This window comes from Myotis lucifugus, unplaced genomic scaffold, assembly GCF_000147115.1.
Source record: "Myotis lucifugus unplaced genomic scaffold, Myoluc2.0 scaffold_60, whole genome shotgun sequence".
Taxonomy (NCBI): Eukaryota; Metazoa; Chordata; class Mammalia; order Chiroptera; family Vespertilionidae; genus Myotis; species Myotis lucifugus.
The window spans coordinates 5642628-5669022 of NW_005871108.1; the positions used below are offsets into that span (position 1 = coordinate 5642628).

The 26395-nt window shown below is 43.4% G+C and overlaps 1 protein-coding gene and 1 non-coding gene across 2 annotated transcripts in view; one reads left to right on the forward strand and one right to left on the reverse strand.

Moving 5' to 3' along the window:
- Positions 1–23471, forward strand: part of CNBD2 (cyclic nucleotide binding domain containing 2) — a 56360-nt gene extending 32889 nt beyond the window's left edge. Inside the window, exons 9-13 of the mRNA XM_006089482.3 lie at positions 3491–3605; positions 8996–9173; positions 11221–11341; positions 18148–18311; positions 23128–23471. Coding sequence (XP_006089544.1) covers positions 3491–3605; positions 8996–9173; positions 11221–11341; positions 18148–18311; positions 23128–23446 — 897 coding nt within the window. The 3' untranslated portion in view covers positions 23447–23471. The remainder of the gene's footprint in view (positions 1–3490; positions 3606–8995; positions 9174–11220; positions 11342–18147; positions 18312–23127) is intronic.
- On the reverse strand, positions 22228–22360 carry LOC111826205. Its single transcript, XR_002829487.1, has one exon. It is a non-coding gene; the product is annotated as a small nucleolar RNA SNORA29 (small nucleolar RNA).
- Positions 23472–26395: the final 2924 nt, after the last annotated feature.

A 26395-nucleotide genomic window follows, 5' to 3' on the forward strand; every position in this document is an offset into this window, starting at 1 on the left:
GTGGGAAGGGAGAGGACAACCTTGGTTTCCTGTTTTATCCATCTGCCTTTCACTTAGTCTCATTAGCCAGAACTGGGTCACTGCCATGCCCACTGCTGGGGAGTTTGGGAAGGTGGCAAGTTTGTTTAGCTGGGGATTTTGATGTCCTGAACAAAATCATGAGAGAGAAATTAGAAACAGGCTAAATATGAGTCTTCAAATATATTTTCTTGAGGTGTAACATATATGCAATAAAGAACTCACATTTGCCGGAACCGGTTTGGCTCAGTGGATAGAGCGTCGGCCTGCGGACTGAAAGGTCCCAGGTTCGATTCCGGTCGAGGGCATGTACCTGGGTTGCGGGCACATCCCCAGTAGGAGATGTGCAGGAGGCAGCTGATCGATGTCTCTCTCTCATCGATGTTTCTAACTCTCTATCTCTCTCCCTTCCTCTCTGTAAAAAATCAATAAAAAATATATTTTTTAAAAAAAAAGAACTCACATTAAACTTTCCAGCTTGGTGAGTTTTTACATATGTATTCACCTGTGTAAGCATCACCCAGTCAAGACAGAGCACATTTCCTGCACCTCAGAAGGCTCTCTTGTGCCCTTTCCCAGACAAGGTGCCCCCTATGATAACCACTCTTCCTACTTGTCACCAGGATTACTTTTACATGTTCTTGAACTTCATATAAATGGACTCATATAGTATGTGCTCTTTGTGTCTGACTTCTTTTGCTCATCTGAATATTTATTTTCAATTTTATGCAAGTTCTGGCATTCATAGAATAACATGCAATCATTAGAAGCAAAAATGTAGAACCATATTGCTTAGCATGAAAAGATGTCCTTGATATATTGTTTTTATTTTTATTTATTTTTTATACATTTGAGTTTTTAGAAAGGTTATGAAAGTCTATTTACATAAATGGACTCATTTATGAAAAACTGTCTATACTTATAGAGAAAAGTTTGAAAGAATATGCACCAAAATGTTATTACTTGTTATTTTGGGGTGTTAAGAATAACATAGTTTTAACTTTCTCTATGTTCTGTTTATAAACTTAAAAACATTTTTTTAAAATATTGTTGAAAGTATTATAGATGTCCCTTTTGTGTTTTTCCCCCCATTGACCCCCCTCCTCCCCGCACCCACTCTTCCCAAGCCTTCGCCACACTATGTCTGTGTCCATGGGCTATGCATATATGCATGTAAGTTACCCAGTTAATCTCTCCCTCCCACCTCTCCACCCCCATCTTCCCTCTGAAATTCATCAGTCTGTTCATGGTTCTATATCTCTAGATCTATTTTGTTCATTAGATTCCATTTATGAGTGAGATCATGTGATACTTATCTTTCTCTGACTGGCTTATTTCACTTAGCATAATATTCTCCAGGTCCATCCATGCTGCTGCAAATGGTAAGAGTTCCTTCTTTTTTTACCACTGTGTAGTATTCCATTCTCCTGATGGGCATTTGGGCTGTTGTTTCCAAATCTTAGCTATTGTAAATTGTGCTACTATGAACACAGGGGTGTATATTTTCTTTCTGATTGGTGTTTCAGATTTCTTAGGATATATTCCTAGAAGTGGGTTCACTGGGTCAAATGGGAGTTCCATTTGTAATTTTTTTGAGGAAACACCATACTGTTTTCCACAGTGGCTGCACCAGTCTTGCATTCCCACCAGCAGTGTTCTAGGGTTCCCTTTTATCCACATCCTTGCCAACACTTGTTGTTTGTTGATTTGTAGATGATAGCCATTCTGACAGATGTGAGGTGATACCTCGTTGTTTTAATTTGCATCTCTCAGATGGTAATGACTTTGAGCATTTTTTCATATGTCTCTTGGCCTTCTGTTTGTCCACTTTGGAGAGTGTCTATTTAGTTCCTTTGCCCATTTTTTTTTTAATTGAATTGTTTGTCTTCCTTTTGTTAAGTTGTATGAATTCCTTAGATATTTTGGAAATTATCCCCTTATCGGATGTATAATTGGCAAATATGTTCTCCCATGCAGTGGGCTCTCTTTTCACTTTGTTGACGGTTTCTTTTGCTGTACAGAAGCTTTTTAATGTTATGCAATCCCATTTGCTTATTTTCCCCTTAGTTTCCTTTGCCCTAGGACCATGGTCGGCAAACTGCGGTTCGCGAGCCACATGTGGCTCTTTGGCCCCTTGAGTGTGGCTCTTCCTAAGCCTTAGGAGTACCCTAATTAAGTTTATAAAAATGTACCTACCTATATAGTTTAAGTTTAAAAAATTTGGCTCTCAAAAGAAACTTCAATTGTTGTACTGTTGATATTTGACTCTGTTGACTAATGAGTTTGCTGACCACTGCCCTAGGAGATATATTGGTAAACATATTGCTATTAGAGATGTCTGTGATTTTGCTGTCTATGGTTTCTTCTAAGATTTTTTATGGTTTTCACGACTTACATTTAGGTTTTTTATCCATTTTGAGTTTATTCTTGTGTATGGTGTATGTTGGTGGACTAGTTTCATTTTTTGCATGTACCTGTCCAGTTTTCCCAACACCATTTATTGAAAAGATGTCTTTACTCCATTGTATACTCTTGCCTCCTTTGTCAAATATTAATTGAGCATAAAGGTTTGGGTCGATTTCTGGGGTCTCTGTTCCATTCCATTGATCTATATGCCTATTCTTGTGCCAGTACCAGGCTGTTTTGAGTACAGTGACTTTATCGTATAACTTGATATCTGGTATTGTGATTCCTCCAACCTTGTTCTTCTTTCTCAAGACTGTTGCAGCTATTCAGGGTCTTTTTTGGTTCCATATAAATTTTTGGAGTGTCTGTTCTAGATCTGTGATATATGCCACTGGTATTTTAATGAGGATGTCACTGAAACTATAGATTGCTTTGGGTAGTATGGACATTTTAATGATGTTGATTCTACCACTCCATAAACACAGTATTTTCTTTCACTTGTTTATATCTTCCTCTATTTCTTTGTTCAACTTCCTGTAGTTTTTTAAACTTTTAATTTGTAATGATTTTAAATTTATAGAAAAGTTTCAAGAACTGTACAAAGAACTCCTGTAGAACCTTAACCTAGATTCATCAGTTGTTAACATTTGCCACATTTGCTTTAATATGTATGTTTTTTTCTTCCTGAATCACTTGAGAGTTAAGTATCATCCATCATATTTATTCACCCCTCTACACTTACATGATTATTTTCTAAGAAATTAACCACAGAATAATTATCAAAATCTGCAAATTTAGCATTGATATAATCTATAATCCAAAATCAATTTCACTGTGTCCCAGTATCCTCAATGACTTTTTTTCCAGTGCCACATTGAATTTAGCTATTTGAATTTTTTATAAGTATATAACATGTTCATTTTTTAAAAGGGACCCAGAACTACTTATATTGAGCAAATAAAACAAAATGGGGTGAGACTTAATACAGATAGCATATTTTCAAAGTGTGGTCTGCCTGGAGCCCTTGGGGTTAAGCCTTTGGTTTTATGTCTCTTGATACATCCAGGGCAGCTGTGAAGTCCTGCGGCTATTAGACCTTGCGGCTTCGCCTTTCTACCACAAGTGGATTTGGCAGCATCTGGAGCTGATAGATGACAGAGCTCTGAAGACCAACCTCAAAGGTAAGCCTCTGTTCACATCTGGCCATCAGCAGCCCAGCAGGGGCACCTGGCCCCATCCTGTTTCCATTTCCCAGCCCATAGAGTTTTAGAAATCTAGAGCTACAAGGGCCTGGCGGGATATCTGGTTTGACTCCTTCTTCTACCAGCTGTGAAAACCTAGTCTACACTGCCTGGCCAGGTTAGACTCCGGCCTCTCTCTCCCACTCCTCCTTTTCATTCTTTCCTCTTAGCAGGGAGGGAGAGCTTGGAGTTAGACCGGTTTGAATCCCACTGATTAGATGGGTGACTTTGGTGAGTACTTAAGCCTCTGGGCCTGGTTTCTTTGTGTGTCATGGTAGTGTTGTGGTTAAGAGCATAAGCTCAGGAGACAAACTGCTTGTGTTTGAATCCAGGGTCTGTCTCTTACTAGGTGTGTGATTCTAGAAAAGTTACTCTGTATCTCTGTGTATCCATTCCCTCAGTCTATAAAATGTGAATCTTTTTTTTTTCAGATATCTATAAAATATCTATTTATTGAAAGCTTACTAAAGTATGGGGATTTTAAAAGGAAATGTACAAAATGTTAATTATAGTTATCATGTAGAAGAATTACAGCTCATTTATTCTTTTTTTAATTAAATCTTTATTGTTCAGATTATTACAGTTGCTCCTCTTTTTATCCCCCATAGCTCCCCTCCACCCAGTCCCCACCCCACCCTCTGCCCTTACCCCGCCCCCACTGTCCTCATCCATAGGTGTACGATTTTTGTCCAGTCTTTTCCCGCACCCACCTTACCCCTTTCCCCCCCCCCCAAGAATAGTCAGTCCACTCCCTTTCTATGCCCCTGATTCTATTATATTCACCAGTTCATCAGATTATTAATTCACTTGGTTTTTAGATTCACTTGTTGATAGATGTGTATTTGTTGTTCATAATTTGTATCTGTACCTTTTTCTTCTTCTTCCTCTTCTTAAAGGATACCTTTCAGTATTTCATATAATACTGGTTTGGTGGTGATGAACTCCTTTAGCTTTTCCTTATCTGTGAAGCTCTTTATCTGACCTTCAATTCTGAATGATAGCTTTGCTGGATAAAGTACTCTTGGTTGTAGGTTCTTGGTATTCATCACTTTGAATATTTCTTGCCACTCCCTCTGGCCTGCATAGTTTCTGTTGAGAAATCAGCTGACAGTCGTATGGGTATTCCCTTGTAGGTAACTGAGTTTCTTTCTCTTGCTGCTTTTAAGATTCTCTCTTTGTCTTTTGCTCTTGGCATTTTAATTATGATGTGTCTTGGTGTGGTCCTCTTTGGATTCCTTTTGTTTGGGGTTCTCTGCGCTTCCTGGACTTGTAAGTCTATTTCTTTCACCAGGTAGGGGAAGTTTTCTGTCATTATTTCTTCAAATAGGTTTTCAATATCTTGCTCTCTCTCTTCTTCTGGCACCCCCATAATTCGGATGTTGGTATGCTTGAAGCTGTCCCAGAGGCTCCTTACACTATCTTCGTATTTTTGGATTCTTTTTTCATTTTGCTTTTCCGGTTGAGTGTTTTTTGCTTCTTCGCATTTCAAATCTTTGACTTGATTCTTGCGATCTTCTCGTCTGCTGTTGGGAGTCTGTATAATATTCTTTATTTCAGTCAGTGTATGCTTAATTTCTCATTGGTCCTTTATCACAACATTGAGGGTCTCACTAGATTTCTTGAGGATCTCACTACATTTATCGGCGGTTTCTAGAAAGTTCTTGAAAAACCTTAAAAGTGTGGTTTTGAACTCTATATCCAGTAGTTTGCTTTCCTCCATTTCTGTCATTTGTGTCCTGTTTCTTTGTCTCGGCATTTTTTTATGCTTCACTGTGTCGATAGAGTGGCTTTCTGTGCTAAGTGTCCTATAGGGCCCGGTGGCTCAGCCTCCCTAATTACCTGAGGTAGACACTCTTGGTGCACCCCCTTGTGGGCTTTGTGCACAGTCTTGTTGTAGTTAAGCCTTGATTGTTTTAGGTAACACTGCGAGGAATTGACCTCCAGGCCAATTGGCTGTGAGAATCAGCTGTGTCTACGGTGGGAGAACTTCTGTGCTGGAGACACCCTTCTGGGGCAAGACTTGCTTCAGTGGGGCTTTGGTGCTCACTGAGTCTGCCCCCTGAGTGTGTCCCTTATGGATCTGAGGAGTTGTAATTGGATGGTCCCACTCTGACCACTGGGTACACTGGCTCTTGGATCTAAGGAGGTGCTAATCTAGCCTCTGCCTGAGGCTACCCAGCAGAAGCGAGCTGTAAAGCAATGCAAGTTGCCCTGTGGCCTTGGGCAGCTGCAGTTTGTTAAGTAATTTTCAGATTACAAAGGGCCGGGCCTTTCATATGCAAAAGCCTCCGTGCAGGGCTTGGGCGGGGCGGGGCCCCAGGAGATCAACTGGGCGGGTGGAGCGAGCAGTATGGCTGCTCTCAGTCCTGTCCTCAGAGGCCCCGGCAATCGCTGCGTGTGCCTCCGAGAGAAAGCTGCCCTCGAGTTCTGACTGATGCTAGACAGTCCCGTTTCTCCCGTATGAGTCTGGGTCCCCAGAGTCTCGCCCAGAACTGGAGCTCAGAGCCTGAGACTCCCTCCCGATTGAAAAAGACAATCGTGACCTCAGCCGCCAGCCCTCTCCGCATGCACCTCCACACCTTTGTATTTTACTTCCGCACCGCACCTCCTCTGAGTATCGGTATGCTTTTCTCTTTCCTTCTAGTTGTAGAATTTCTGCTGGGGTCCAATCCCAGCGGGTCCAGGGGTCCCCAAAGGTGTGGACGAGTCGGTGAAGAAGGAATGACACGGAGACAGCGTTCAGTTGATCAGCAGCCTAGTCAGGACCTATAGCCAGGATCTCCAGCCAAAGTTCTGGTCGGAGTTCTGGTTAGGAACTGATGAGGATCTGATGTTTATTGTCTTGTTACATCCATATTTATACCAGCCGATTTTAATCCTGTCAATTTCTATTACAAAGGTTAGGGCGTTTCTTATCTCCATTCCAGGGAGTAAAGATTATGTAGCTTAACTACCCGCCTGGCACTTAATTAAGGGGTTGTATCCCCTCCCTAACCTCAGGGAAAGATCCCCACCTGGGGAAACAACCTTTCTCGGAGAGGTGACCTTGGTTAAAACACATGGCGCTAAAGAGAGCAAACATATTAAGAACAATATGCTATATATGCCAGGTCCCTTGAAACATATGCTGTGCAGATGTTTCTTTCCTGCAGCGACTGTGTCAAGCAGCAAGGATGGACCGGCTCCCGGCAAATTTCCACTCAGCTAGCCTTCCTGTGGTTCTGGATGATGTCCGTTCCGTCATTTAGTTGTATTTTTGAAGTGGTTGTGCGAGGCAGCAATCCCTGGTGTTTACCTATGCCGCCATCTTGGTTTCTCACGAGGATACTTTTTCATTGATTTTTAGGGAGAGTGGAAGAGAGAGGGAAAGACAAGAGAGAAACATTGATGTGAGAGAAACATATCGATTGATTGCCTCCTGCATGAGCCCTGACCAGGGCCTGAGTCAGGAAGGAGCCTGCATCCAAGGTACTTGACCTTGACTGGAATTGAATCTGGGACCCTTTGGTCTGCAGGCTGAAACTCTATCCACTGAACCAAACTGGCTAGGGCTATGGTATATGTCTATTTTTATGCCAGTATCACACTGTTTTGATTACTGTAGTTTTATAGTAAGTTTTGAAATCAGGAAGTGTGAATTCTCTAGCTTTGTTCTTTTTAAAGATTGTTTTGGCTATTTGGGGTCCCTTGAGATTTCTTCTGAATTTTAGGATAGGTTTTTCTATTTCTGCAAAAAGTCAGATAATGACTTTTGATAATAATTACATTGAATTTATAGATGGCTTTGAGTAGTATTGACATCTTAACAATATTGGCTTCTAATTCATGAACATGGGATATGTTTCCATTTTTTATGTGTTCTCTAATTTCTTTCAGCAGTGTTTTGTAGTTTGTTTAGTGCAGGGGTCCTCAAACTTTTTTTTTTTTAAAGATATTTTATTGATTTTTTACAGAGAGAAAGGGAGAGGGATAGAGAGTTAGAAACATTAATGAGAGAGAAACATCGATCAGCTACCTCCTGCACACTCCCTACTGGGGATGTGCCCGCAGCCAAGGTACATGCCCTTGACCAGAATCGAACCTGGGACCTTTCAGTCCACAGGCTGACGCTCTATCCACTGAGCCAAACCGGTTAGGGCCCCTCAAACTTTTTAAACAGGGGGCCAGTTCACTGTCCCTCAGACCGTTGGAGGGCCGGACTATAGTTTAAAAAAAAACTATGAACAAATTCCTATGCACACTGCACATATCTTATTTTGAAGTAAAAAAACAAAATGGGAACAAATACAATATTTGTATTTGCATATGGCCCGCGGGCCGTAGTTTGAGGACCCCTGGTTTAGTGTATAGAAATGCAACTGATTTTTGTGTAGACTTTGTATCCTGCTGTTTTGCTGAAATCATTTATTAGCTCTTACAGTTTTTGAGTTAGTTGCTTTACTCCTGATTAGTTTTCTCTTGGAGAGCTTGTTAAAAACTCTCATGGAGGGCCTATTATGTGCTGGGCACTATGCTAGGTACATAGCACATACTCTTAGCTGTAATTTTTACAATTACCCTATGAGGGTTTCAAGAGATTATGTGACTTGTTCAAGGTTCCATGGCTGATCCTCCATTTATCTTTTGTTGCTGCCCCTATCCCCAATCCCAGTTTGAAAGCTCAGATAAATGTGCTTTGCCAAAAGACATGAGCTTTGAATTAGATAGACCTGAGTTCAAACAGCTTCAGCCTTTTCTTGGGTGACTTAACCTCTCTGCTGCTCATTTTCTTTCTTAAATGAGGCCAGTGACACTTGTCTGGATGCAGTGGTATAAAGGCTCTAGTAGTTCAGGGCCTGACATGGAGGGACAATACATGGACACCACGGTGTGTTTTTTACCCCTCTATTTATTTTTATTTTTTAAAAAATTTATTGATTAAGTTATTACATATGTATCCTTATCCCCACATTACCCTCCATCATCCCCACTCATGCCCTAATCCCTGCTGTCTGTGTCCATTGGTTATGCTCATATGCATGCATACAAGTCCTTTGGTTGATCTCCCCCCCTTATCCCCACCCTCCCCTACCTTCCCTCTGAGGTTTGACGGTCTGATCGATGCTTCTCTGTCTCTGGATCTGTTTTTGTTCATCAGTTTATGTTGTTCATTATATTCCATAAATGAGTGAGATCATGTGATATTTATCTTTCTCTGACCTCTCTATTTTTTTTTTAATTTTCCCCATACACCAGACTAGCCAGGCAGTCTGTGATATATCTCCAACTGCCCACAACAACCCTCGTATGTGCAAAGGCCCACTAATGTTTCCCTGTGCTTTCTCTAACAGAAGCTTCTCCTGTGAAGAGATTTAAGGATTTCCAGATTAAATCATATCCTGTACAGGATTTTAGCGCTCTGAAACTTCTGCATTTCCAGAAAGCCTTGGAACAACAGGGGACCAGCTTCAGTAAGAAGATTAATACCCTAGAAGATAGTCTCCCAAAGACCTTTGGCCCAAAGATCAAGTAAGCTTAGCTCTTGGCAGATCGGAGGGTCCAGATTCTGGTTGAAAGGATGATATAACTTACTGGGCAGAATATGAGGGATGCTGGGGAGGGGGCAGAGGTAGCAGTCATAGCTCTACCCCAAAGGTTGGGGGTATGGAGAAGGCAGCCTGAGAGGTGCTGGGTTTGATGTCCAGGAGCTGCATTCTCTGCCTTTAACTCTCAAGGGGCCACTTTAGGTGGTCAGTTTCTTCCTTTTTCAGGGAACCATTTGAAGAAGAAGGGGCAGGACAGATCTTATAGCTGTCACTCTGTGTGTCACTGGGTCTTGAGCCTCTTCAAAAAATCATAACCATCCAAGGAAGACAGTATATAGCTTAGTAGTCAGTTCAACCCAGGTTCACATCTTGGCTTGGCCACTTATTTTAGCTCTGCGTCCCCAGGCAAGAAACTGGACCTCTGTAAGCCTTAGTTTCCTTGTCTATATATAATAGTGTCTAAGTCCTGGGGTTGTTGCAAGCCAACAATTAAATGAGATAATGATAACTATATCTAACACTAATGGAATACTCTGTCAGGTACTGGCTTATCTAATTTAATTCTCACTAAAATCCTATCAGGTAAGTGTAAGTACTGCTATTATCACTCCCATCTTTCAGGTGAGAACACACAAGGTACAGAAAGAGACTCAGTTACTTGTTCGAGGTCACACATGTAGGAAGTGGCAGAGCCAGGATTCAAACCCAAGTAGCTTGTTAGCTCTCGGTCTTGTTGTCTGGTACAATTGTCACCATGGGAACAAGGTGGGTGCACAATAAAGGCTGCACTTTTGCCTTAGCCCAGAGGGGCTGAGGAGTGGGGAAGGACACTTGGTGGGCACTGGCCTACAGGCAGCTCAACGCCAGGCCCTAGAAACATAACAGCTTCCTCCCACCCCCATTAAGGATGGAACAAAAATGTTGCAGTGAGAGTGTGCTCTCCCCCCAGGGCATGCCAGCACCCTCCTCTCCCCTCCCCTCCCCTTCTCTTCCCTTCAGAGAATAAAAAAATAAAGAAAAAAACTGTCGCAGTGGTACTGATAATGACATCAGTATCACAGTCTCCATATTGCCGTAGTGCCACTTTCCTCAAGTCTTTTGCCTGTCAACTTTCCCAGCCTGCTCACCTCCATATGAGCATCCCATGGCTTCTGAGTTTTTTCCTCGGATGGATACTCTTTCTAAGGGATCCCGTGCTTGAAATACCAATCCCAGTTCTTCTGAAGGTAGAGATAGAACAGGCCAAGTTTCTCTGCTATAAATCAATAAGGGAAAAGGACAGGCTGGACATGTGCCACTCATCTACCAATCCTGGGGTTTGTGTGAAAATAGAAGCCTGCCTTATTTATGTGTAGGTGAGTTCAGCCATATTTTCAGCTGATAAATACTCTTTTTCCTGCCTTTAATCCAAAAAGCATAGCCTGTCTCTTCCTTCTACCTAGCCTGAGACCAAAGAAGGCACAACAAGATTGCCTGGATAAAATTAACCCCAACATGAACAAAGTACAGAGTCTCCAGGCTACCCAGGAAAACCTGTCTTTGTAAACAAGCAAACACACACACATACACACACACACACACACACACACACACACACACACAGCCACCTCTTCTCTGCCTTCCTGTGGTGTCCCTAAAGGCACAGAGCTTACTCTTCATCAAACAGTCTGGGCCATTTTCAGGCAGCTCTGACTTAGAAATTCCTTCCTCATGTTGAGCATACCTCAGCCAGTGTGGACCGCTCACCCAGCAGGCCTGGCTCAGCTGCATGAGGTCATCAGCCCCTTCTTGCACATAACAAACAGCTTTCGGGTGGTCAAAGGGGTCCTGTCTTCTCTTCCAAGTCTCCCTCCCTATTAAACTTCTCCAATTCCTACTCAGTCTCTCCCAGGGTTTGATTTGGAGTTTTCTCACTTCTGGGAGAGGGGAGGGAAGATTCCATGTGCAATAGAGGTGGAGCTGTTTATCCATAGCCTCATGAACTGGCTGTGTTACAAAGGAGTTCTTTTTAACAAGTTGTCTAATTTCAGATCCCAGCAACCTCAACTGCTGAATTGTCCCATGATCAAAACCAAGTATGGTGATATCCCGAAGGAGGCTTTAGTGGGGGGCTACGTCAAGCTCCACACAGTGGAGGAAGGAGAAATCATTGTAAGTGTACAGAAAGCCTTGTTTATGACACAGTGTGTAACATGATGGGTTGTGAGTGTTAAGTAATGAGAGTAAAGGTTTAAAAATATCCTACTCTATATGTGGTGATATTAAGGAACATATTGATTTTTTAGATATGATCATTTTAATATTACCGTACTATGCTTATGGTTTTTAAGAGTTCTTATATTTATGCAACAAATGTCAAAATATTTACAGATTAAAATATGACATCTGGGACTTGTTTTAAAATAATTTAGGAATAAGGCAAGGATGTCCCCTCTCACCACTCCTATTCAACATTGTACTGGAAGTCCTAGCTAGTGCATTAAGACAAGAAGAGGAAGTAAAACATATACAGATTGGGGAGGGAGAAATAAAGCTGTGTTTGTTTGCAGATCATATGCTTGTTAATTTCAAAGAATAAAATAAAAAAGGAACCCCCTAAAATTCCTGAAGCTAATAAATGATTATAGCAAAGTTGCAGTGATAAGGCAATGAACAATTGGAATTTGAAATTAAAAATACAATGCCATGTACAATAGCACCAAAAAGTGAAATACTTAGATATAAATCTAACAAAATATGTTCAGGATCCATATGCAGAAAACTAACTATAATGAAATAATTCAAAGAAGATTTACATAAATGGAAAATATTCTATGTTTATGGATTGTATGATTCCAATTCTATGATGTTCTGGAAAAGGTAAAATTACAGAGATAACAAAATGATGAGTGGTGGCCAGAGGTTTGGAGGTCAGGGGAAGGGCTGAATAGGTAAAGCACACAGGATTTTTAGGACAGTAAAATTATCTGTATGATACTGTAATGGTGGATTCAAAACATTAAGCATTTGTCAAAACTCATAGAACTTTCCAGCACAAAGAGTGAAGCTTAATGTATGCAATTTGTCAAAACAAAAAAAATTATCTAGGATGTTGGGAGATCCCAGGAAGGAATACAAATTATGACAAGAGAATCTAACAATTTTACAAATGCATGAAACCACCTCAATGAAGGGGGTGGGAGAAAAAAGTGCTGATGACCTAAGTATTTGGAGATGACTGAAGGCTGTAAGACTAAAAGCAGAAGGAACCACATACAAGCATTAAACTCTAGTTGATAAAGTTGGTGTATGGATTAACAATTGATTCTGCTGTCATGTATACTGAAATGGATCAATTAAGTAAATGAATGGTGCATGGTAGGAGCCAGGTATCTCACTATTGGAGTGGAAATTTACAGATAAGGGCAAGAGGCTACAAATTGATATGGATGGTTATATATAGAAATATTTATAAATATATATATAAACATATGTATTTTGCCCTATCAGCTGACAGGGCCTAAAAGAAATGACACTCGCCCTAACCGGTTTGGCTCAGTGGATAGAGCGTCAGACTGCGGACTGAAAGGTCCCAAGTTCGATTCTGGTCAAGGGCATGTACCTTGGTTGCGGGCACATCCCCAGTAGGTGTGCTGGAAGCAGCTGATCAATGTGTCTCTCTCATCAATGTTTCTAACTCTCTATTCCTCTCTCCTCCTCTCTGTAAAAAATCAATAAAATATATTTTTTAAAAAAAAGAAAAAAAAAGGGAAAAAAAGAAATGACATTCCTATAACAATAAACACACCTAGTACCCAGATCTTGGTGTCTAATACCATCTACACTAATAAAAGACAAACATGCAAATTGACCGTACCTTCGCTATGCCTTAAGCCACGCCCATCAGCCAATCAGAGCGACTATATGCAAATTAACCCAACCAAGATGGCGGCCGGCAGCCACTGAGCTAGAGCAAGCAGGAGGCTTGGTTGCTCCAGTGATGGAGGAAGCCAAGCTTCCTGCCTGCTGTGGCCAGCTCTGAGATCCACTTAAGGCAACAAAGTTTCAATTATAGAAGATAAATAAACCCCAGATACCTGCTTTCAGCCGGCCATGGCCACGGGGCTGGAGTGAGCAGGAGGCTTGGGTTGCCCCTGGCAATGGAGGAAGCCAAGCTTCCCGCCCGCCCTGGCTGGCTCTGAGCTCCACTCAGGCTACAAAGTTTCAATTATAGAAGGTAAATAAATCCTAGAATAAAAAAAGAAAAAGAAAAAAAGGAGAGGCTGGGAGCTTCCATCGCTGGGGGGCTTGGCCAACCTGAAAATGGCCCTCAGCCCCTCACCCAGACTGGCCAGGCACCCCAGTGGGGACCCCCCCCACCCTAAAGGGGGTGTGGCCAGCCTGAAAACAGCCATCAGCCCCTCACCTAGGCTGGCCAAACCTCCATGGGATGAGGGTCCCCACTGGGGGGGGGGGCTTGACCAGCCTGCAACCAGCCATCAGCCCCTCACCCAGGCTGGCCAGGCACCCCAGTGGGACCCCCACCCTGATCCGGGACACCCTTCAGGGCAAACCAGCCGGCCCCCACCTGTGCACCAGGCCTCTATCCTATACAATAAAAGAGTAATATGCAAATTGACCCTAACAGCAGAACAACTGGGAATGACTGGTCACTATGACACACACTGACCACCAGGGGACAGATGCTCAATGCAGTAGCTGTCCCCTGGTGGTCAGTGCGCTCCCACAGGGGGAGCTCTGCTCAGCCACAAGCCAGGCTGATGGCTGCCAGTACAGTGGTGGTGGTGGGAGCCTCTCCTGCCTCCTCAGTAGCGCTAAGGATGTCCAACTGCAGCTTAGGTCTGCTCCATGCTGGTAAGTGGACATCCCTCGAGGGCTGCAGGGCTGCCAGAGGGGTGTCTGACTGCCAGCTTGGGCCCGATCCCCCAGGGAGCGGGCCTAAGCCAGCAGGTGGACAACCTCCGAGGGGTCCCAGACTGCAAGAGGGCATAGGCCGGGCTGAGGGACCCCCCTGAGTGCACAAATTTTTGTGCACCAGGCCTCCAGTTCTAAAATAAAAAGAAAGGGGCTCTTTGGGAAATGATTGATTCTAGGACTAGGGCAGAAGATATTTAAGATGAACCTGGAGTATTTTGTAGTGTCAGGAAGTAAGGAAGTGTTGTGGGGAGGGGCAAATTTATGGGGTGTATCAAAGTGACATAGTGGCCAATTGAAAGAGCTCCCAATGACTAAAGCTGGAATAATTTGAACAATTTGAGCAGCAAAGTAAAGTAGTACTGATTATAACTCAAAATGTAAAATAAACATCCATGAGTACTTACTGATGCAATGCATAATGAATAAATTAATAAAAAGAGAGGAAAAGACAAACCTCCATGCTGAAGAATTCCAAATAATCTGTGTAGTTGCTCTGCCCTAAAGGAGAGGATGAATATAACTCGCTGCTCTTTAGATATGGGCTACACATAGCAATTTCCTTCCAAAGAATACAGTGTGGAAAGGGGGAGAAAATAAAAGAATAACTTTACCATGGTGAAACCCAAGAAACAGTACCTCGGCCAGCTGATGAAGGCCAACATCAACAGTAATAGGTCATGTCATTAGTGTGTTCCTTTGATATAATATGATAAAAATGGGATATGCAATGAGAATGGCACTTTATCTCTGTGACCCTCCTTTGGTGCCCTGTGTGTGGTCAGCCCAATCAGGGGAGCTGCTCCCTTGCCATGCTCTTTCCGCTGTTTCTCAATCACGGTGTCTCCAGGGTCCTCTTCACACTCTTCTCATACATATTGTGGTGGGCTCTTAATGCTTCTGCCCTGCTGGACTGTGTGTCTTCAGAGGTAGGAAAGAAAGTCAGCCTAGTACTATCTGGGAACCCCAGGCCCTACCATGGCCCATGGTCAGAAGTCTTAAGAATCTCTTCCTTTTAGTCAATAAAACTCTGCCTCCTGCAACTTTAGCTCCTTGCCCCATCACCCCACCCCCCTACCTATCCCACAAAAACAAAACAGCAGAAATCAGCTTCTTTGCCATGTGATGGCCCCTAGGTATTTAAAGAATGCTGTTTTGTTTTACATTCAATATGTATGGAGCCAGGCACTGTGCCAAATGCCCTGTTACTTATTATCTTATTCAGGCAAAACACCCTCCATTCCTTCAGTTAGTCTCCATGTGTTGTTAGGTACAGAATAGAAAGCTGGGTTGGTGAGGAGGGACTTCTTAAATAGGGTGGTGGTCAAGGAAGGTTGCTCTGAGGAGGTGATCTATTTTTAAAATATTTGTTATTGTTTTTTAGAGAGAGAAGAAGGGAGAGGGATAGAGAGATAGAAACAATGATGAGAGAGAAACACTGATCGGCTGCCTTCTACATGCCTTTCGCCCGCCCCCCCCCCCCCCGCCCCCCGCCCGCCCCCGCCCGACACTGGGACCTGAGCCTGAAACCCAGGCATGTGCCCTGACCAGGAATCAGACTGGTGACCTCTTGGTTCATGGTTTGATGTTCAACCACTGAGCACACTGGCTGGGCTGAGGAGGTAATATTTAAGAGGATACCTGAATGATGAAAAGAATAAGCTATGGATGACCTGAGGGAAGACTGTTCCAGATAAAGGAATACCATGTCCAAAGCCTGAGGTGGGGAAGAGCTTGGCATGTTGAGGGGATTGGAAGGGAGAGCAACGTGGCTAGAACAGAGTAATCAAAGCAGGGGCAAGGTGAAGGCAGGCCAGAGAGCCCAGCAAGCCCAGGCCTTGATGGCCACACTGAATTTTATTCTATTTCGGGTGCCTTGGGGAAGCTATTTGAAGGTTCTCAGAGAATGGACCTGAGCCACAGCGGGAGTGTTGGGGTGGATTGGAGGTGCATAGGAGTGCCAGAAGACAGTGCTGCCCTTGGTGAGGCCCTGAGCAGGTCATTGGGTTCAAATACTGGCTTCACCACTTTTGGTTCTTAGGCAGGTGACTTAACCCCCTTGTGGCTGTTTCTTCATAGCGTAGTGGTTAAAAGCATGGACTCTGAAGACAGACCACTTGGGTTCAAATCCTAGCTTTATTGCTTCTATACCATTTTGTTGGACAAGTTTCTGAACCTCAGCAGAATCCTCTATAAAAGGAGGATAACAATAGAACTCACCTCATGGGGCTGCTGTGAGAGCTACATGAGTTAATATATATGAAAATTACAGGAGGCACTGGGATTTAGTGAATGCTTAATAAACTTAGCTGGTGGTGTCATCACCACCATCATCATTATTATTATTATTGTTAATTACATAACCTTTGGCAAGTAAGTTTCCTTTTCTGAGTCTCATTTTCCACATTTGAAGATGATAATCCCTATCTCCTAGGATGGAGATATATAATCTCCATACATATATATTTACCATATAGTAGGAGCTGGCTAAAGGACAGCCATTCTGGTTTCTGTGTAAGGCCACCATAGAAGGGCCTTCATGCCCACTGTACTGAGCATAATTTATATGGAGGTGCTTTGTGTCTCCCAGAATGTCCTTATACACACCTTCTTGTTTGGATCTTCAACAGTTTCATAAGAAAAATAACTTATCTCCATTCCAGTCTTACCAAGGAGAGACAAGGCCAGGGATTAGAGCACCAAAGAGTTTGTAGATGCTCCTATTTCAAGGTCTAGAACCCAAATGGTGATGGTGGTGGGGAGGGGCTGTTCCAAATCCCACTTCACACCTTTCAAATTTAGAATCCTTCGGAGACACTGGGCAGGTATTCTCACCTCTGCTTCACAGATGAGCAAACAATGGCTCAGGGAGGTGTAACTTGCCCAAAGTCACATAACAAGTAAACAACTGGATCTTCCTTCTTGAAGCCAGGATTATTCCCAATCCCAGGTTGCCTTCTTAGAGCAGACCTCTTGGTTTATGGCCCTCTTTCTTCTTAAGTCCAAGAGAGCAGGACATTGTAGGATCTGGGGCCACTGACCTCCATACCCTCCTTGCCTGAGTCTTTAAAACACAATTTTAAAAAAATTGATTTCAGAGAGGAAGGGAGAGGGAAAGAGAGATGGAAACATCAATGATAAGACTCATCGATCAGCTGGCTCCTGCATGCCCCTTACTGGGGATCGAGCTCACAACCCAGGAATGTACCCTGAAGGGGAATCGAACTGTGACTTCCTGGTTCATAGGTCGATACTCAAGCACTGAGCCACTTTGGCCAGGCTTGCTTGAGTCTTAATGGCTGAGAGGCTGAGGAGCGAGCACTGGATTGACAGCTCAGCAACAAGGGCGTTGCCCTGTCTCAGGGAATCTCCTTAAAAAGGGGGTTATACTCTCTGTAAAACAAGCAGGTATGCCTGTTGACCTCCATTTCCCTTCCAGATAGTATAACCAAATAGGAATCCATGCCAGGGAGCCAAAGGAGCATGATAAGCTGCAGAGAAGGCCGGGGGCCTCCGCAGGCTATGCGGGAGGGAGAAAGAACTGAGGCTCAGTGGGGACATGCATTTATGAGCAAAGACCTGCAGAAAAAGATGGGGAAGAGGCTTGTAGCTACAAAAGGGAAGATCTAGAAGAGGAGGACTAGCTGTTTGATATTTGTCATAGTCCTAAGCAGGGGAACTTGGGCTTACTTGGCACAAGGAAGAGTTGAGATTGGCTATTGGGGGAAACTTGTAAAATGCCATCCCCTGGAGAGTAACTGTGAGTACAATTCTGGGAGAGAGCCTGCTGCCTGCAGGCAGGATGTGGACAAAGTGCCTTAAGGGCTCTTGTCATTTGAAGAGTCGGAAGATCCGATGTCATGTAGCAAATGGAGCTCTGGACTTCTCCCCATCGTTTCCTGGACTTCTCCCCATCATTTGCCAAATGACCCCAGATGGAATCACTTCCTATTTGAGCCTCATTTTTCTATTATATACTAGAATATCTGCCAGCAGAAGTGGATGGTCCCTGAGGTCCAACTTTCTGGGACTTTTTCCCCTAGGGCCTTCACCAGATCCTCCTTCCAGACGACCAACAAGACCTGCGGCCCTTGATCCTCGTGAGCCTGGGAGTTGAGTTGATAACAGTGCAGAAAGAAAAATTTTGTGAACTGATTGACTGCAAGGTAGCAGAAAAGTTGTCCAGGTTCAAGATCGGGTACCCCAGGTCAGTGCTGGCTATGTGTGTATATCCCACCAGATCAAATGAACAAATTTTCACCTATTTTAGTAAAAGAAAGAAAAAAAAAAGATAATACCTAATGCTGACAAGGGTGGGATGAAACTGGTAGTTGTTGCTACACTCTAAATTGTCTCAGTTCTTTGGATAATAATTTTAGCATTATGTTTTAAGTGCCATAAAACTGTTCCTACTTTTGGAAGCAATGGTCTACCTGTGAATTTATCTTTATATAACTAAGTTATGGGGAAAGCTACATGCATTAGGATGTTCATAGCAGTCATATTCATAATAGAAAAACCATCACCACCCACATTTGTTACTAAAGGGATAGTTTAGAAAATTGTGATCCATGCTCTAGCCGGTTTGGCTCAGTGGATAGAGCACCAGCATGCGGACTAAAGGGTCCTGGTTTCGATTCTGGTCAAGGGCACATGCCCGGGTTGTAGGCTGATCCCCACTAGGGGGCGTGCAGGAAGCAGCCCATCAATGATTTTTCTCTCATCATTGATGTTTCTATCTCTCTCTCTCCATTCCTCTCTGAAATCAATAAACATATATTTGAAAACACACACACAAAAAAAACTTTGCAGGGTTATTTCACTGCCTATAGGATACAGTGTGACTTAATGCCACATAAATGGCTCTTCATGGTCTAACCCCTTAACTCCCTTGCAGCACCTCCTGCCACCTCCAACCTCTCCAACAACCCAGACAGATGGCCTCCTGGACCCTCCATATAATCGCCTTTGCCACTGTAGGCCTTTCTACCTGAAATGCCCCCGCCCCCCGCCCCCAATCCTATCTCTCTTTTTCTAGTAAATTCCTGCTCATTCTTTAAGATTCATCTTCTCAAGACAACCTTTCCTGACTGGCCCTCAGTTGGGGTCGTACCCCCTTCTGCACACTCATCGTGCTCCCTTTGTGGCTCTATCACTTACCACACACATTGTATTATAGCTGTTGACAGCCACGTAGTTTGTATATATCTTTCCTCCACCACTTGATTCATTGCTTCACGAAGGCAGGGATTGGACTTTATCTGTCATTCATCTCTAGCACCTGTATAGTACCTGGTAGGTAAATGTTGACTGAATGGGGCATATTCATTGTAGAAAATGCTGAACATTTAAAAAGGTGAAAACCAAAATTATGTGCATTCCTCCACCAATCCCAATTAGTGTTTTGTGTATTTCTTTTTAGTATTTATTTACTGCATGGATATATGCTAAATGTGCATTTACTATTCATACACACAAAGCTTTATAATGGGAATCATGCTGATTATACAATTTTGCATCCTCCCCCCTTTTTGTGGCGATACTGTGATCAGACTTGGTTCTGCTGGCATGTGTGGGAAGCAAGTGATTCCAATGGTAGAGAAGGAGGTGTGAAGGCAGGAGATCTGTAGCTATATCCCATAAACACATGAAAGGATTTTATATGGGATCTGTATGACCTTGGATAAGTCATTTCCCCTCCTCTAGGCTTCAGACTCCAATCTGCAAAACAAGAAAATTAGATTAGAACAGTGTTTCCTCAAGTATGGAACACATTCACAGAAGGTTTACAGGATGATTTTAGGCAGCACGCGGATTGACATTGTTAGTTTTAACAGCGATGTATTTATTCTAGTGTGAACTAGAGAAAAAGCATGATCCATGCACCACGCCCTTGACCTGACAGATTTTGTTGCTTAGAACAAAGCCAAAGTAAATATTTACGTGAAAGAAACTAAGTAGGTTTAAGGAAAAATCACTAGTAAATTAAAGAACAGATAACATGCAGATATGGCCCAAATTGGGGCAGTTCTGTGAGAAAAACAAGTTGGAAAACAGTGGTGATTCCTTGCAGTTCAAAGATGCCACAGTTCTCTGGTTCGCGTGCACTACCAATATAGAAAATGGCTAGTTAGAGGTAACTACCCATGAAACAATTTAAGGAGCTTTAGCTCCTGCATAATGCCTGGCACACAATGAATATCAGTTAATGCCTGTTGAATTGAAATTCAGAAAGGCTTACATAAACTCAAGGGTGGCAGATGTTTGGGCTGCCCAGTCAGCATTTTGTTGTAATCATCTATAATGCTGACAGATTGAATTCTGGCTTATTCATTAATTGTTGAACTCATGGTTTTGCTAAAGCAGGCAGAAATCATAGCCAGTATCTAGCTCAAATCCTCCATGTTTTAACTGAGGACCGTGAGGCCCAGGAAAGGGCCTGTGACATCTTATAGGTCACATAGTCACTGACTGAGACACCTGTCCTGTGAATGCTACAGGCTAGATATCCTGAAACCTCTCCCTACAAAACACAGTGAGTGCCATATAGAATATAATCATAGGAAAGGAGGGAAATTTCCAAGGGCAAAATGAAGAGGAGCCTAAAAGCCAAAGCACAGGGGGATCCAGTGTTGGGATTACCCAACAAGGATGGGGTTTAAGGGAATCCTGGGTTGAAGTTGTACAGCCTGCAAGGACAGATGAAACTTTCAGTTCAAGTGAGGCAGGAAATGGAACTAAAGTGCCTGCATGAAGCTGAGGTTACTAGAAGAGCTACCCTGTTTAGTGAAAAAACGATTAAAAATCAGTATGACCATAAGCATCAGGAGGTAACATGGAATCGGGTCTGTCTTAACTTGGAAAAAGAAGATCCCCTAAGAATGTGTAATTGCCTGCTTGCCCCCTCAGGGTTTGGTGAGCTCCTTAGCCTCTTTGGCCCCAGTTTCCATGTTTGTGAATTGGGATGGTTATGAGGATCAAATTCATTAACAAATGTAAAGTGCTTGGCACATGGTAAGTGCTAAGTCAGAGTTAAATAGTGTTGTCGTCGTCTATTATGTAAAAAATTGGAAGTTAATGGAAATTAAGTGAAGACTTTCTAGTGGTGTGCTGGTGAAGGTTTAACAGCAAACTCTCTGGGAGGTGGGAGGTAACCCTGATTTGAAGTATTTGCCCATTCCTCTGGTGAACACACTCCCACCGGGCCCAATTTCGAGCTACCAACCTGATGGAGTTGAGAAGAGATGCACACAATCATCTCCCGTGAGCTGGTGGGAGCTGACTTTGATACACCACTGAGACCGATAGGACTAGCTTGTAGCCCACTCCAACCACTGGATTTTTATTAAGTTGCTCTCTATGGATCCTAGTGGAATCTGTTCTGGTGAAATAACGGAGCCAGAAGAATGTTCTAATCTGTTCGTGATTTATTAGGTTTCCTCCTTAGGTGAGAGTACAGGCGAGTCAATGGAAATTGAACTTACCCTTCACTTGCTGTGGTCTCAGAAGGAAATTAGTCAATGAGTGCTGAGCCCATGCCAGCCTCCCCCACTTCCCCCACCCTCACATGCTATGAGGGCAGGGGGCAAAATAGAGCCAGGACACCAAGGCCAGTCCAAGGTAGCTTCAATCTGCTTTCCATCTTTTCTTTATATTTGTATTGATTTCAGAGAGGAAGGGAGAGGGAGAGATAGAAACATTGATGAGAGAGAATCTTTAATCAGCTACCTTATGCATGCCCCCTACTGGGGATCGAGCCCACAATCCTGGTACGTGCCCTTGACCAGAATAGAAACTGGGACCCTTCAGTCCACAGGCCGATGCTCTATCCACTGGGCCAAACCGGCTGGTGCTGTTTTCCATCTTTATAGATACGCCTGCTCTGGATATTTCATACAAGTGGCATTCTACAATATGTGGTCTTTTGTGACTTGCTTTTTAGCATAATATTTTCAAGTTTCATCCATGTAGCAGTAGTATCAATACTTCATTCCTTGTTATTGTCAAATAATATTCCATTGCATGTGTATACCATACTTTATGTATTCATCAGATAGTGGACATTTGAGTTGTTTCTACGTTTTGGCTTTTATGAATAATGCTGCTATGAACATTCTTTTTTTTTTTTTCTGTTTAGCCATTTCATACAGAAGGAGGACACAAATCCTCCCCCTTCAGACCATGGTGATGTTACTCTATCCCATAAGCATAGCCACTAAAATCTATTGGGAGAAAATGTGGCAGTCAAAAGGGGAAGTGCTATGAACATTCTTGTTCAAGTTTTTATGTTGGCATATGTTTCCATTTCTCTTGGGTATATACCTAGGAGTAGACTTGCTGGGTCATAAATAACTATGTTTAACCTTTGAGGAGCTGCCAGACTGTTTTCCAAAGTGCTGCACCAATTTACATTCCCATCAATAATATATTGGAAACCTTGTTCCAGTATTTTCATATCCTCATCAACATTTATGATCTATCTTTTGAATTGTAGCCCTTTTAGTAGACATAATTGGTATCTTATTGTGGCCTTGATTTACATCTCCCTGGTGGCTAATGGTCGCATATGTAATTCAGTGGCCACATTAAAGAACTAAAAAGAAATGGGTGCAATTAACTTTAATAATATATTTTATTGAATTCAGTATATCTAAAATATCATTTCAACATATAATCAATATAAAAATTATTAATTAGATACTCTACATTCTTTTTTTGTTGTAAGTCTCTGAAAGTGGGTATATGTTTTAGACTCACAGTATAGCTCTAATTCATATTGGCCACACTTCAGGTACTCAGCAACCACATGCAGCTCGTGGGCATTGTGTGGAACAGCACAGGTCTAGGGGAAGAAAGTCTGGAAAGGTAAAGGAGGCAGAGAGAAGAGTCTGGGAAAAGGCACAGAGGTGGGAAGGAGCACACTGTGTTTAGGGATTGAAAAGAGTGATGGGAGGCAAGGCTGGAGGGGCAGGGCACAGGGAGGAGCTGGCGTGGGAACCTCAGCATCTATGCCTTACCTTCAGCGATGACGATATGTGCCAGAAGTTCCTCATGGAGAACAGCTGGAATATCTTCCGGAAGGATCTGATACATCTGCTGGAGGAGCCTCGCCGATGTCCACCACTCCCCCCAATTCAGTACAAGAAGAAAGAGATCTACAACCCCAAGTCTCTGACGCTGGATTTGTGTAACTTCAACAAGAAGACTAAACCTAATTATCCCATTTTTATGGCACCCCGGAAAAACCTCCCCCCACTGAGGATTGTCCAGGCCATTAAGGCACCCCGGTACAAAATCCAAGAACTTCTGCCTCGGTACAAGAATGCAGGGGTCCTTGTTTAGACCAAATAAAGGATGGAGGCTTGGCCACTGTGTTTCTTGAATGGACACCATGGGAGTTGGGGAGCTTGGAGTGGGGGCTACTGGGGGCTGAGCTGTGGGTCTGGACAGATGTTTAGGGGCAGCAACTGGGGCACTGTTTCCCTTGACACTTGTGGGGCTGGTTGAGTGGATGGTCAGGAGGCAGGAGGCTGGGGATGGATGGGTTAATCAATGAAGATGCTCTCAGGGTGGGAGGGTTGTATCTGAAAAGATGGATAGGTGGCACAGAGGGGTTCAGACCAAAGTGAGCAAGACTGGGGTTGCGAACTCAGATGCCTTCCAAGGCCAGACAAGTCATCTAAAGGAGAGCAGCAGAAGGACTGGGGAAACAACAGGATGGTGGGGACTGGTGCACACGTTCCCATCTCGATGGAGCAGCTGCTCCTTAGACCCAGCCAATTGATGCCAGGAAATAAGTGTAGGCCTGGTACTACTGGTCTATTTTTCAAGAGAACCAAGAAACCAAATATTTAAGAAGATTCCTACTGGTTTTTAAATGTGAACAACTAATTCAAATTGTTTTTGAAATACTGTGTTAGGCAAACAAAACACATACGTGGGCTGTGTTGGGCCTACAAACTGCTATTTTGCCAATGCTCTTCAAGCACCTCTGTCAGACTGACAGGGTGTTGCCAGAGACTGGAGTGAGCATGACTGTGGAGGGAGGAAGGAATAAAAAGCCAGAGGTGGGCATCATGACAGGAGCGGCATCCTGGGTCAAGGATGAGGATCAAGCAGCCTGAGAGATAGGAGGCAGGCCGGAGACAAGGAGGTGGTTGATTGGACTTACAGATGGATCCTGAATCTGTAGCCACCTGTCACTGACCTAGGTTGGCACCACAGACCCAGCACCCACTTACCTCTTTCCCTTGGGAAATCCCATAGTTTAGCTGTGGCAGTGCCAGGGGACCTGGTGGAGGCCATGACAGCACAAGGGCCTGGCCTGGGGCCATCAGGAGAGATATGAGCCCTCCCGCATACTACACACTTGAACACTCACCTAGCCCACCCTGGCAAGGAGTGGAGTCTGAGAGACAGCTGAGTGCTGAACTGGACATCGGAAGCTCTGGAGAACCTGGCTCTGTTTCTGTCTCACTCAACCCCCTTGAGCACCTTGAGTTCTTTACCTTCACCCCAGTTTCTCCAGTGGCAAAATGAGCAAGTTGGACAAGATCAATGGTTTTTATGAGTGAGGGGGGGTGAGTACAGTTTGAAAAACATATTCAACATTACACTTTTATATGCTGAATTTAAAAGAAAATTTTTTATGTTGCACGGCAAAGGAGAAGGAATATGGAATTTTTCTATCAGAAGGGAGTATGGGTGGGAAAGGGTAGAGAAGCAATGAATTTAATCATTTCAACTTCCCTAATAGATCCAGAAGTTCAAGGAGTCTGAGACATCTGTGGTAGTCCTGGAAGGGCTGTCTGTGACCTACAAGGATGGGGTGGCACTGTTTTGGACCTAGGTAAGTGGGAATGTCTGACTTTATGTGGGATCTCTTTGCATGTAGGGCTATGGCTCAAAGATGATGGTGTGGACATCTTGTTAATTCAGTTAAAATTTATTTATTAAGTACTTGCTCCATAGCAGATTCAAAGGAGGATAAGAGACAGTCTCTGTTCCCTCTTATTCTCTAGGCCTGGGGTCAGCAAACCCTTTCTGTAAAGAGCCAAATAATAAATATTTTGGGTTTCGTCAGCCATGCAGTCTCTATGGTAACTACTCAGCTTTGTATGGTGAAATCAACTTTAGTGTTCCAATAAAGCTTTATTTACAAAAACAAGTAGCAGGTCAGATTTGGCCTGTGGGCCGTAATTTGCTTACTCCTGCTCCAGGCAATAGGGAGCCCTTGAAGGTTCTTGAACAGATAGGATATGGGGACAGAAACTTATTACTGAGCACTTATTCCATGACAGCCATCTTGCTAAGCATCTGACTGAAATCTGATAACCTTTGGGCTAAGATCCCAGCTCTGCCACTTAATGGCTGTTGAGGACTAAAAGAGTTGGTACATGTACAGCACGGTGGAGTGTTGTATTCACCAAGATTCCTGGATCCTCCTTCCTGGAAAGTGAGAGAAAAAACTTGCAGAACAGGAGGCAGATCATGTTTCCCAGGAGAGTAGTGGGTGACAGAACAGACTAGGGGGGTAAAGCCCCTCCGGGTGCGGGGGGGGGGGGGGGGGAGGGAGAAGAGACTGTGGGGGCTGGTCTTCAGGAAGTCTTGAGGGGAGCAGAGAAAGAGCACAGCTTTTTTTGAAGCCACTATGTAACAGAAGAACCCAGAATGAGAAATGTCTAAAGAGGACTTCAAAGAGTTTTTCTCTATATTGAGAATGTGTTTCTCCTTTGGGATTTCCTTGAGAAATCAAGTAAACATTTGAATAGCTCTTAACTAGGTTTTATGCTGTACTGCTGTTTCTTTGATTTCAGTAACCAAGCAGAGAGAGGGCAACATGAGGCCCCAGCTATATTTGGGTTACACAGGTACAGTGCTTAACACACATTAGATGTTATTAGCACCTTTTTGACTGAGATCAATTTGGCCATCCAGAGACTCACTTCCCTTTCAATGGGATAGGAAACCGGCTTTGGAAGGCTAAGCCTTCATCGTCAGTGATAAAGGCCATCCCCAAGAGATTTGGGGTGAGGCGGTCTTGGCTGGCATCTTGCCCAACCTCCTGACTCTTCACTAAAGTGAATGGTTACTGTCAACATTAAGGGGCAGCCTTGGAAGGAAGAGCACAGAGGCAGGTCTCCAAAGCATGAATTAGCATGCACTGTGGGTGAGGGCGCTGTTGCAAGAAGGATGGGTGAAACAGTGTGGGAGGGTTTGTGGTTGCTTGTAAGTAAGCGAGAGCCTCCTAGCTTCCAGGCTGTGAGCTTCAGAATGAGCAAGCAGTTGTTT